General features: G+C 45.2%; 1 protein-coding gene across 7 annotated transcripts in view; it reads left to right on the forward strand.

Moving 5' to 3' along the window:
- Window positions 1–13752, forward strand: part of LOC142591373 (heat shock factor protein 1-like) — a 170120-nt gene that overhangs the window by 121786 nt on the left and 34582 nt on the right. For 6 of the 7 annotated variants that reach the window (XM_075703737.1, XM_075703702.1, XM_075703717.1 and 3 more), the window contains one exon: window positions 3461–3629. In XM_075703737.1, the coding sequence (XP_075559852.1) occupies window positions 3461–3629 (169 nt within the window). The remainder of the gene's footprint in view (window positions 1–3460; window positions 3630–13752) is intronic. The other variant, XM_075703710.1, reaches the window with a different exon arrangement.

Here is a 13752-nt window from a genome sequence, read left to right on the forward strand (position 1 = left end):
CACATACAACCGTGTACGCCGTCGATTCTTTTGGCCGGGTCTCGCCCGCTCCGTGCGGCGCTACGTTGCCGCTTGTGAGCCCTGTCAGCGCCGGAAGAAGCCCTCCAAACCTCCAACTGGATATCTCCAGCCGATCGACATCCCACCCGAACCCTTTTTCCGTGTTGGTCTAGACCTTCTTGGACCATTTCCTCTCTCGGGCTCTGGAAATAAATGGGTCGCCGTCGCTACCGATTATGCTACGCAATACGCAATCACCAGAGCTCTCTCGACAAGTTGCGCTACTGACGTTGCTGACTTTCTGCTCTATGACATCATTTTAGTGCACATTGCTCCGCGCCAATTACTCACTGACCGTGGCCACAGCTTTCTGTCGGCAGTCGTCAAGGACATCCTCCGCTCCTGCTCGACAAAGCACAAGTTCAGCACGTTTTACCACCCCCAGACCAACGGCCTCACGGAGCGCCTCAACCGGACCATCACCGACATGCTTTCCAAGTACGTTGCGATCGACCACCACGACTGGGATCTTCACTTACTGTATGTGACGTTCGCGTATAATTCATCGCGTCACAACACCGCCAGCTATTCACCGTTCTATCTCCTATATGGCCGAGAACCCGTGTTGCCCTTGGACACTTTGCTGCCCTCGGCCACATGTTCTGCCACTGAATACACCCACAACGCGATCGCACACGCCGACCACGCACGCCAGCTCGCCCGCTCCCGTCTCGAGGCCTCACAGGAGCATCAGAGATGCCTCTATGATTGCCACCATCGTGACCTGCACTTTTCTCCGGGTTCTCTGGTGCTTCTCTGGTCACCCATTCGCCGTGTGGGCCTTTCCGAAAAGCTGCTGTCGTGCTACCCTGGCCCTTACCGTGTGGTACGACAAGTGACCGATGTCACGTATGAAATCATCCCCGCCGATCTCTCAGCGTCATCATCAGCTGCAAGTGACATCGTTCACGTGGCAAGACTAAAACCCTACCACACACCTTTCACCGCGGATACGTAGATTAAGCACCGGGACGGTGCTTCTACAGCCGGGGGTGATGCTACGGAACAGCCGCCACAATGTGGCTGCACTGAGGAGGACGAAGACAACGATTTTACTCTTCAGTTGGATGATTTTTGGAAACACTGTTGAAAACATTTAGCCCAATATTTGTGGTTCCTATGGAAAGAAGCAGTTTCTGCTAAGGAGAAAACTTTTTTTTCCTAGATCATGTCCCTTATGAGCTGAAGCAATTGAAACGTTCAAGCACTGTAGGCAGTCAGAGTAGAACATTGTTTTTTTTTAATATTTAGTAAGAATTGTTTTTCTTTTCATTTTTCTTTTTATATTGTCAGTGTAAGATTGTAACAGTTTCATTGTAAAAATGGTAACGTTCCAGTAAAGTTTGTTTTTGCAAAACATGTTACATATTAAGCTCTAACATGTCTTTTTGAGGTTTATATTTTATTTTATAAGCAAAAGAAAGAAAGAAAAAAAGAACTACAGGAAAACAATTGAGGTGAAGTACAGGTAAATACAGCAGTACACCAAGACACGAGAACCACGAAAATGTTTAGAAAACGTGATTGCAAAACATAGTTACAAATGAAAAAATGAAAAAATATACATTGTATGAACACTCAGGAAAGAAAAATTACATCTAAGGGTAACATACAAAACATTGGATCATTTAGCACGCATATTGCTTGCACACATAATCTTGAGCAAGTACTTCCTTTTTTTAGCTTTCTGTTGGCATATAGCATGTTATTTTAACCATGATAGTAGACTAAAAAATTCATTACTAAAGCCTACAAGAATGGGCCTCTTTTTTTCTGTTATAGAATAGTTAGGGCTCCAAAAACTGCACCTTTGACGTGCTACAGAGTCTATTTAATGAGTTGTGCACGCGCTGCAGAGTACTGGGGGCTGAACAGAATGTAAGCAATTAGCTTTGTTGATGCACTGATGTCGTGCTTCATTACCGTGTGTCAGAGGTACCGTATTGACTCATGTAAGGGCCGCACTTTTTTTCACAAATTTTATGAGGTGCAGCCCTTATTCGGGACTGAACTTTTTGGTGAATATGCTGCCAGCGCAGCGTTCACTTGCGCACACCTTGAATCCCCAGACATACTGCTGCATCAGAGGTCAAGGTGCAACTCTCGCCATCTAGTAGTGGCATACAGAAGTACGCAGCACATCAACATTCCTTGGTGCACGCACACGGCATCAGGGCACCAAATGTGATTGCTTCTTCATTGGAATTTTTTTTTCTCCAAATTTTGGGCTGCCAAGTTGGGGGTGCGGCCCTTACACAAGTCTATACAGTATTGGCTTAAATCAGAGCAAAGAACAGTGTCATGTCTAAGATATCGGTCATTGTTGTGTACTGGTTCTGTGGGGTACCCATTATTCTTGTGAAAGGCAGCACACAACATATAGAGACTGGTTCAAGGATGAAAATGGCGTGCTGTACCTTCTGCACCAATTATCAATAGCTCCACGAGTGTCTTGCACCTTCGAAAGTTGGAAATCCACAATGCTAAGCCACTGTAGAGATCATGGTGCAGCAATTCTTGAACACACAATTAATGGCACTTGGCCATTGTTTGTGATTAGTATTGTGGAAAATACTTGTAAGCTAGCTGTTCTGGAATGATTTATGCTCTAAGTTGCTGGATGTAGAAACTTTCTTTACTGCTATATTGCTTTAAAACAAGAATATGTTTGAGACTCTTCCTGGGAATAAAAATTTACCTGAGTCATTACACTTCTCACAGCTATCTGCTCCAAAACATCTTTGGGTTTCTAACCCAGTATAGTGTATGTTTCTAGCTAGTTTAACCCTTTCCGTGCCGTGGATGAGCTGGGTTCATCTGTGAGTTTCTAATGAAAATGACCAATGACGAGCTCAGCTCGTTGAAGACACTTTTCATTCACTAACAATTTTCATTTTCACGTTGGTGATGCATTTCATTTTCTTGTATATTTTGCTGTTAAGTTTGACTTTTGCAATTAGTCAGTTAAAATATCATTAATAAACAGTTAAAGCATTGTCTGCATTGACTTTCATAAAAAATTCAGCAGTAAAACATATGGCCAGTTTTGGTCAAATCTCAGCATAGTAGCGTGGCAACGAAAGCGTTAATTATACTGTCAGTTCAAACCCACAAATGCACCTAGGGCCACATGTATGATGCATTTTTTCGTCATGGTTATGGCCACGCTATTCAACAAAAATAAATTGTAGCAGTTAACTGCACATTTTTATTGATTATTAAGTGATAATAAATTTAGTAAAGCAGAAACTTCTATGTTAAGTGCCTATGTTTTTTGAAACTTAATCACTGCTTTAAAAAGAAGTATCGGTTTGCTGTCAGTTTCAAGTATTGCTGCTATTAAGTTCTCTTCTGTGAGTGTGTTCTATTATTATACGCAAATCTTTTTGATTTTCCGCAGTTCGAATGTGCTGCAATGTGGCATTGAAGAAGTCGTGGATTCATCTGAACCTAGTCCACCAGAACCAAATGTGGCCTCTCCTAAAGGTCTTGATGTACCAGTTTTAAAGGCTCCACAGGTTGTGACACCTGCTGCTTCCACCATCAGGCTGGTCAGTTCTCCAATCTCTGTAAGTTGTTATGGCATAAGTTAAGTGTTTATTGATCCTCTCCATGAAACTTTGTTGATAGTGAAAATACTGGATATGGTTTTAAACATATTTTTTCACACTTGTGTTGATGAAGTGTTAGAGAAGTTTCGTACTAGTGTCACATGGGCATTTCGGAGGTCTTCGAACCGTTAGTATATAGATTCATCAGTGAAGTAAGTGTTGCTACATAAGAAGTTTCATGGCCACCGAATCAGTAAATCTATAGAGTTGACAGTGTAGTCACGTGAAACTCAATCAAAACCTCAAGGGCCTTCAAGCAGCTGGCATGGGCATGCTTGTCAACAGCTTGTTTACACTGGTGTACTATAATCCATTCAAAGAAAAAAAATTCACCTAAGATCACGATACTCCATAATGCGAAATTTGAGCACAGCTGTATATGTGTTTTGATTTCGCAATAAATTGGCCAGCGCAGACAATCTGTCTCGTGCGGCAGGTTGCAAATGGAGTGAAGTGTGGCACGACTGCCTTGGTAATCAGGATATCATGATAGGCAGCATGTGGGTGACATATGGGTACGGTTCACAGAAGCCACCGCAGACGGACCTCCACTCATGCAGCGCTTTGTTTTCATATATGGTATTGGCGGCAACATCGGTGAACAGACAACGTGCACTACTCTGGCTCCATCTTGTAGCCATCGTCACCGCAGAGCCTGTCTTGCTCAGCACTACGCTTTTCTTCTCGCGCTTTAGCCATACCCTCCTCCTCCGCTTTCCTCCTTGCACTTTCTTCACTATCGCAGTCTTTCATCTCCTGCTGCGCTCCGCATTTACTCTTTCATCCTTTGCTGTGCTCGTTCACTTGGTGACGAGAAATGCTGACGCTCGCCATAGGAACGGGCGCCTAAGAGCTGTGCTCTAAAATAATAGGTACCTTGAAACATGGAGGAAAGAAATATACTAGGAGGGAATGTGACATGATAAAATTGAAGCCAGAAAAAGTTGGCCTAATATGATAATGTCGTGGTAGGTTTTAGTATCTCCTACCGCCACTCTCAGCACGTGCTCTTCTGAAAAGACAGCAGGTGCGACAGCAACGTACAGTTTTCACACTCGCACATCACAATGCAAGAAGCTACCTAAGTGTGTATATTACAAGAAACAACCAAAGTTTCACAAGCTTATTGGGAGAAAATGTGCACAGAGCAGTTAGCAAAGCACAAGAACAAGTGCGCATGGAATTAAATCTACCAGGAACCGTACATTCTTGGTGTATAGAGTTTCTTACACTACTACTTAAGCAGCAACCACATGCATACAATATTCAAGTGATGTGACAAGTAGACCCTGTCCTGCATCAATGTGACATCACGAAAAAAATTAGCGACAAGTTTACATTGTTGTCTGAATAAATACAATCGTGCACCCTTAAAAAAACACCACAAACATACCATAAGGCCAATGTTTTAAAGGGACACTAAAGAGAAAAATGAGTTCTTCTGCATCAGTAAATTACCTCTCTAGGGCACCAAAAACAACACTCTTACTACTATAAGACGCTTGGTAAGCCAGAAAAAGCACAAGGATGAAAGACTGGTGGCGACGCCTCCTTGAAGTTCCTGCGCCTGGTGGCAGTGACGTCATGAATTTTGATGGCATCTTTTAGGGCCTGCTTAACTATAGAGTGGTACAGATTGACTACATTGTGTTCTAAAGGAACCAACTATTAAACATGGCAAGCTTTGGGAACTTTTACTCAGCCAACGCGGCCCAAATGCGAAGACATACTTTGGAATCCCTGACGTCGCAGTGACGTACCAGCGTCGGGGTTACGGCGCGAAATTCAAGTACTGATACTTCGACCTTCATTTTGTCATCTAATAATCAAACTATTATTTTGAAATGACTGCCTGCAGTGTTCTCAAACAATGCTTTATTAGTCTAAACTTACTTGTTGCGCTTTAGTGTCCCTTTAAGCAAGGTGTATTAGACCTAGCTTTAACTCTTCCCTTACCACACCTATAGAAATCAGTCAAAAATGACCGGCAGTTTTTCTACAGGTTGTTAAACATTTCCGTTGGAATTCTTTTACTAGCAACATCTTGCACCATCTGAAGTGTTGACTGATCTTTAACTATTTGTCGGATTTGACAAATTTTGGCTGATTGGGGATTCTGGAAAAATAAAACTTTGGTTGGAGGTGCCGTTGAATCTAGCCTCCAATACTCCTTACCCTTTAATAAAAGGACACAAAATTTGCAGTTTGATCGACTCGGTAGCACAATTTTAAATGACAGCAGTGCTGAAGACACAGAAGTTTCTCTCATGTTGTCAATATTACGATCTGAAGTATCAGCTGTTTTAACAATGTCTCAAACAGCAGTAGCTGCTCCTGAATGTGTGTTATTTTGATAATTGTGTTTGACTAATATCAAGTACAACTTTATTTTCCCCACCATGGATTGATTTTGTCCATCTGCACTTCGACAGCGTATGTACAAATTATTCCGAGCAATCCTTTCTATCGTGTGAGATTTTCACTTACAGAAGAGCACACAGTTCAGACCGAGCTTCAACTGAAGCTTGACTAAGTGTCTAATCGCTTACATTTTGAACACTGCCTGTGCAAGTGACCTTATATATTACAGTACAATAATGTGCAACATGACACATTATGATACAGCACTGTACAGGCACTGAAAAATGAATGCAGAGGCACCACTTGAACACACACTAGGTCACCTTGCTTGCACAGAAAAGCCGATGCAATATTCAGGAACGAGGAGGCTTCTGCTTCCTCCCTGACCTGACAGCCATTCCTTCGCGAGCCTGAATAATGCAGTGAAAAACAAGCCAGGTGCCTGCTACAATGAGTAAAAACAAATACTCACTATACTATAGGACATTACCGGTTTTCACATTTGCAAAGCTACTGCTTTCTCACATAGCATGGGCATCAGTATGGGTAGTATTGATGCCAAAAAATCGTCTTAATAATTTTCTTGCATGTCCTGACTTACTAAAGTTTGGAACTAGGAGCCAGGTGCATATTTTTCATATTTCAGATTTTTTTGTTCTCAATGCTTATACTAAAAATAGCAAATTATTACTTTCATTTGTGTTTCTTGAGGTGCTTTTTTGAAGTTTTACATATGAATTCTCAGAATTTGTCTGAGGAATTATTACTGCTGTACATCCATTCAAAACACCAGTGATCAGGCTATATTTTTTTGCATCGCAGTATATGAAACAAAATGTGCAAACATAAAAGCACCGAAAATGAGCACATTTCTAGCAGTAACGAAAGAGTTAATATGCCTGTAATCACCAGTAAAAATCTGTTCTGTGTCATCAGCATGAAATGTTGTGGCAGCATCTGGTGAGCAAAATGCAAAACACTTTCACGGATCTCGGTGGTGTCTCAGGCTTAACGGCATCAAAACAAACAACCGACCTCAATAATAACAACAAGGCAGCACCAATATTTTGCCCTCAGTTTGAGATGAGATGAAGGAATGGCTGATCTTACTATTTATTTTTTGCTATCACAGCAGAGAGCAAGTTGCAAGAGCGAATTCAGATCGAAGCAGGGCAGACTGGTTTCTACCATATTTCACAATCACGCTGTCGCTGGCGGAGGCCACTGTGCAAACTTCCAGTTGACAAGTGAAATTTTCTGGCTGGCCAAAAACAGCCAACACAAGCAACAGCGACGGATCACCCTCTGCGAGAGCAAAACCTGTCGCTTGTCATCGTTGCTTGTCAATGTCGCTCGAAAATCGCATGCATGTGGTTGCGCCTTTAACCCTTTAAGGACGAGACATATAGATACCTAGAATAAAAACGTTTATTTGCTTTTTAAATTTGCAAAACACATCAAGAATGAGCATAATAAAAAAAAAGAAAATGTTGCAGAAATTTTTTTAGCAATAGGGACAAAACCCCAGGCAGGAAATGGAAAGTGGGCTTCACCCCAAGCCACCTAAGGCTTCATTTGGAATTTGTACAAGCAGCTCTCATCGTATGTGAACTTTAGGTGTACATTTCATGCTGCTTTACATCACGTGTGTGACACCACTGTAGCTGTAAATCTTACATTGGTCTGTCTCCTCTGACCTTGCTTTCAAAAGACAGCGAGTCGCATGCCAGATTTCTTCTTCTTCGCCCTGTGTTTCTGCTCCAAACCTACAAATGACGCTTGCTGCCTGTCATTCAGTGTGAACCGAAGACATTTAGCCAGAAACTTTGTACTCAATACTGAAACTCGGCATGGAAAAACAATTTTCTGGTGTGTTACCTGTAGGCAACAATCATCAATAAAGGGTTAAAGGGAAATCTCATGTCACTCTGTCTGAGTTTCCTATCGGGCACTGTGTCACCATGGGAATAATGGGAACACAGTGGGTGTGCAAGTCTTATCTTTAACACAGCTCTACTTAAAACAGAGTCATTTCCGCACAAGTAATGGTTTCTTAGAATGAAATCATCATATAAAGTTTTCGTTTGCCTGTACTACATCTTTTGTTATTGTTTACTCGCATTTAATGCAAGTGATGGAAATAAAAACAGACTAACAGATGTTTGAAACTGACACACAGTAAACACAGATGGGGATGAGGTCGCAGATGGGGAGCCCCGCAGCCTTGAGGATGACTTGTCTGAGGATGCATGCATGGATCCCAGCGCAGTTGAGGCCCCCACGAATTCTGAGGATGATCTTATAATCACAGCACGGCAGTGGTGGGGGCTTCAGTTCTTCTCTTGATTGGGTCCTATGAGCCACTGCGGGGTTTACTGGTGGAGCAGGATGTTGATGCTGTCTTGAGAGGTTATCATGGATCTCGCACCAGATGCGCGTACCATCGACACCAGCAGCGCCTGCTCATGCTAGGCGGAGTTAGGCCTGGCAGCGAGAGGGCCAGCCGAGAGCCCTAAAAAGGGCTGCGGCTCGCGTAAGGCATGTCGGAGTTGTTAAAAAAAAAACAATTCTGAAATTCAAGCCAAGGTGAATACTGAAAAGCATAATAGTCAATCAAATATTTGCGCAAGCCTAGTAGTTTACTAATGCAGCTTAACCTAATGTTCTAATTGCCCCAGTAAAGATGTGAAAGTATGGTTGAAGTCAACAAAACATAAAACAGGATAGCACACTAAGTAAAGGTCATTGTAATAGGTCTACTGTTTCATAGACCTGCACGAAGGAATTTGTCTCAGATTGCACTGTGAACATGGCTTGTTTACAGTTCTATGTATTTTTTCTTGCTGCAGCACCTTGTCTAATTTACCTAGTTAAACATGCTGCAGCTGCTCAAGGATGTATTGACCCCCATGTAACATCTCTTAAATTACATAGCATAGTCATATGCCCTGTCTGAGTTGGTTTGACTTGCGTAGAATGAACTGTCTCCTGTCATGCACAACATGTGTACTTATGCAGAATGTGGATGCTCACAACTATGTATAACCAGTGGGGGATGGTGTCACAAAGCTGCAGCCTATGCTACTCACAATTGTTTCCTCTGCTTGCCAGGCTATGTGGTATGGGACTTCTGTCAGAGCTGAGAGTATCATTGCTAGATTTGTATGTGCAAATAATCCTTTATATTGACACAATGACGTGGGGCTCCCGCACCGCGGGACGGCGCATGCAAAGTAAAGGTCGGCGCCATGAAAGACAATGAAGCACATAAGCTGCATGTTTTTCTTCTGGCCCGCCATTAAAGAGAAGCGTCTATTTTGCAAGACTCCGTCTTCAGTCTACGCTACATTTTTCTGGTGGAGGTGTGGGGTACATGCTACCACTCTCAGATCGAACACTGTCTACAAGCCCAGTACGAAGTCCGGTCGAGCTGACTCCTGTTCACGTACGGACAAGCCGTCGACTTCAAGGACTGCCAACTGAACACGAGCCTCTACCTAATCGAGTCAGAAGGATGAGTACATCAGTTCCGTCTTCTTCCTCAACCGCACCGACCGAGGTCATCCTTAACCAACCACGAATTCCCTCATCCTTCCATGGGGACACCTTGGAGGATGTTGAGGACTGGCTCGATCATTTTAAGTGTGTCGCAGAATTCAACAGCTGCACTCCAGAGCACAAGCTCTGGAGTGCAGCTCTACTTTGCCCTCGAGGACTATGTGCGGACATGGTTTGAGAACTGTAAGGCGGCCATATCGACATGGGATGAATTCCGATGGCATCTAATCAGCACATACGCCAGTCTTGATCGCAAGGAGCGAGCTGAATCTGCAATTCAGGTGAGAGTACAGCGGCTGAACGAAAGCATCGCAATGTTTGTCGAAGATATGTGCCAACTTTTCCGATGCGCAGATCCGTCCATGCCGGAAGAAAAGAAGCTCAGGAACTTGTTGCGTGGTGTCAAGCAAGAGTTATTCGGTGGCCTCATAAGCAACCCACCAAAGACTGTTTCAGAGTTTCTCGCAGAAGCCATATCAATGCAAAAGGCACTGCAGCAGCGAACAAGGCAGTACAACCGCGTCGTGTCGACCCTTTTGCATGACCCTCTCGCTATACCCTTGGACAATACCAACGCCTTGCGGGAGCTCATTAGGCTTGTTGTTCAAGAAGAGCTCCAAAAGTTTCAGGTGGCTCTGGCATCGGTACCACAACTCGCTCTGGCTGAGGTTGTCCGGGAGGAAATCATGCAGGCAGTCCAAGTTCCAGAGCGAAGCAAGACACCACAGCACAAGGTACGGCAGCCACAGCCTCGCATGTCGTCGGAAGCTGCGCGAAGTTTGTGGTCCCTGATTTTTCATGATGTGAGCGACGTCCCGGACTTTCATGGTGTGCATGCCGTTGAACAAGCAACTGGCGACTTTAGGCCTCGCTGCACGCCATTCATCGCTGAAACACGACCACACCGCAAGAGCGACGTATGGCGTACTGCAGACCGGAGGCCCTTGTGTTTTCATTGCGGTGAAGCCGATCACCTCTACAGGGCGTGTCCTTACCGCCGAGCTGGGCTCCGTGGATTTTCACTGAATGCGCCTTGCCTGTGCAATGGTGAACGCCCCCTGGAGATTGAAGCCTACCTCGCAGATGCCAGGACCTTGTTTCCCCCACGATTCTGTGACCCCGGTCACCCTCACCCACCTGAAACAGGTCTTCCAGCCCCCTCTTCACGCCGAGCGCAACAAGGCTTCGCTCACCAGCCCTGCCTCCAGGGAAAACTGAGTCCAGCGACCTGCGGAGGTGAGGTCGCTGACGTTGCGAACGCTGAAGATCCTCCACTATGATGACTGCGAAATGACGTAATTGAAATGCAGAGAAAGCAGTGTAGTTCGGTGTCAGTATCTTGCGACGTACCAGTTACCATAGATGACTATGAAGTCACGGTGTTAATCGACACGGGTGCGGACACATCTGTTATGAGCCAGAATCTCGCGCGTATACTGAACAAAGTTTCGACGCAACGGACCGGAACTCAGATTTGCACTGCAGGAGGGCGCCTCGTAACACCAATGGGCCCGTGCACGGCACGAGTCAACATTCAGGGCTTCACGTACATCGGCGACGTCGTCATTCTTCCTGAATGTTCAAAGGACCTTATACTCGGCATGGATTTCCTTCAGGCGAACGGTGCCATCATCAACCTGCAAGAGTCCAGAGTCAGCTTTGCTATCACACAAGCCATAGCGAACAGTAATGACAACGACCGTGACATCGCGCTTCGCGTAGCTGACGATCACGTCACGTTGCCACCCAAGAGCAGCGTGCTTATCCTTATCCGATGCAACATGGAAGACGCCGCCGAAGGAATCGCTCCTGCTTCTTGAGCGCCACATTTGTATAGCTAGAGGGCTTCTTCAGGTGCGAAACAAATGTTCAGTCGTTTTGCTTACAAACTTTAGCAACGAGTATCGGCATGTACCGCGAGGAATGACAATTACATTTCTTCGCGAAATCATTGATGTTACTGACATTGCCACATTGTAAATCGCACCATCTCAGCAGTCTTGAGTTACCCAGCCTGAAAGAACAGATTCAAGTTAGCACTGCTCTGCCAGACCATCAGAAAGACTATCTACTGAGTCTCATTAATGAATTTGCGGACTGTTTTTCAACTACTACATCCAAAGTACGGCGCACACCCATCACAGAGCACCGCATTATTATGGACGAGTCTGCACGTCCTGTTCGTCGGCATCCTTACAGAGTGTCTCCAGTGGAAATGGAAGCGATCAAGCATCACGTGAAAGAAATGCTCCAAGATGACGTGATCCAGCCGTCCACAAGCCCGTGAGCCTCCCCTGTAGTGTTAGTCAGAAAGAAAGTCAACACACTACGCCTATGTGTGGATTACAGAAAGTTGAATCGTGTCACCAAGCACGATGTTTATCCACTGCCACGCATCGATGACACATTGGATCGTCTACAACATGTGAAATTTTTTTCTTCGTTGGATCTTAAATCAGGGTATTGGCAAATCGAAGTTGATGAACAGGATCGTGAAAAAACAGTGTTTGTGACACCTGACAGGCTTTATGAGTTCAAAGTTCTCCCCTTCGGTCTCTGTTCCATACCTGCCACCTTTCAGCGGATGATGGATACCGCACTTGCTGAACTCAAATGGCAAACCTGCCTCGTATACTTGGACGACGTCGTCGTGTTCTCGAGCACATTTGACGAACGTCTCGCATGACTCGAGAGTGTCCTCACTGCGATCCGTACTGCCGGCCTCACCATCAAGCCTGAAATGCTACTTCGGGTTCCAAGAGCTCAAATTTCTTGGCCATGTCGTTGGTCTTAAAGGCATCTGACCAGACAGCGACAAGTTAGCTGTCGCCGCCGAATTTTCACCACTCACAGACAAGAAGGCTGTCCAACGCTTCCTTCGTTTACGCGCATATTATAGGCGCTTCGTCGAGGGATTCTCGAGAATTGCTGAGCCTCTGACACAGATTACATGCGACGATGTGCCTTTCATTTGGGCAGATGAGCAGCAGCAGTTGTTCAATGAATTGCGCAAGTGTTTGCAAGCAGCCCCAACACTTGCTCATTTCGACAAACACGCTGACACTGAAATTCATACTGATGCCAACACTGCGGGTCTCGGCGCAGTTCTTGTGCAGTGGTAAGCTGGTGTGGAATGCACCATTGCTTATGTAAGCCGCAGTCTCACCAAGGCTGAGAAAAACTACTCAACCACTGAAAAAGAATGCTTAGCGATTGTGTGGGCAATTAGTAAATTCCGACCCTACTTGTACGGTAGACCCTTTAAGGTTGTCAGCGATCACCACGCCCTGTACTGGCTTGCCAACCTCAAGGATCCTTCAGGCAGACTAGCCCGTTGGAAGCTGCGCTTACAAGAGTACGACAATACAGTTGTCTACCGATCTGGAAGGAAGCACAGTGACGCTGACTGTTTGTCAGTGCACCACTCCCTGCGACGTCATTGGACCCTGACCATGACTTGCCATTCGTCGGCATTATTGACACCATAAAGATAGCTGAGCACCAGTGCGCTGACCCTGAGCTGCTGCCGCTGATCGAGCACCTCCAAGGAGTTGAAGGTGTTTTACCCCGCTCGCTCGTGCGCGGCTTATCATCAAACTATTTGCACAACAATGTCCTTTACAGGAAAAACTGCAGAAGCGGTCCAGATATGTACCTCCTTGTCGTGCCGTCGGCGCTGCGCCAGGACATTTTGCAAGCCTGCCATGATGAGCCATGTACGGGACACCTGGGATCTGCTAAGACATTAGCAAGGATATGACAGAAGTATTACTGGCCCCGGCTTTATTCTTCTGTGCAATGGTACGAGAGCACCTGCCGCGACTGTCAGCACGGCAAGAAACCACCAGTTAAACCAGCTGGCTTTCTCCACCCTGTAGACCCTCCTCAAGCACCGTTCCAACAAATAGGAATGGATCTACTTGGGCCATTTCAAGTGACCTCTTCGTACAACATATGGATGTCGCTACCGACTACTTAACCCAGTACGCTGAAACCGAAGCTATTCCGCAAGCAAACTCGTATGATGTGGCCAAGTTCTTTGTACGCCACATCGTCCTACGACATGGTTCACCGTCTGTTTTCATCATCGACCATGATACAGCATTTACAGCTGAACTTATACAAGACGTTCTCCAGCTGACGCATAGCTCTCACCGCAAGA

The sequence above is a fragment of the Dermacentor variabilis genome, chromosome 1 (assembly GCF_050947875.1).
Source record: "Dermacentor variabilis isolate Ectoservices chromosome 1, ASM5094787v1, whole genome shotgun sequence".
NCBI lineage: Eukaryota > Metazoa > Arthropoda > Arachnida > Ixodida > Ixodidae > Dermacentor > Dermacentor variabilis.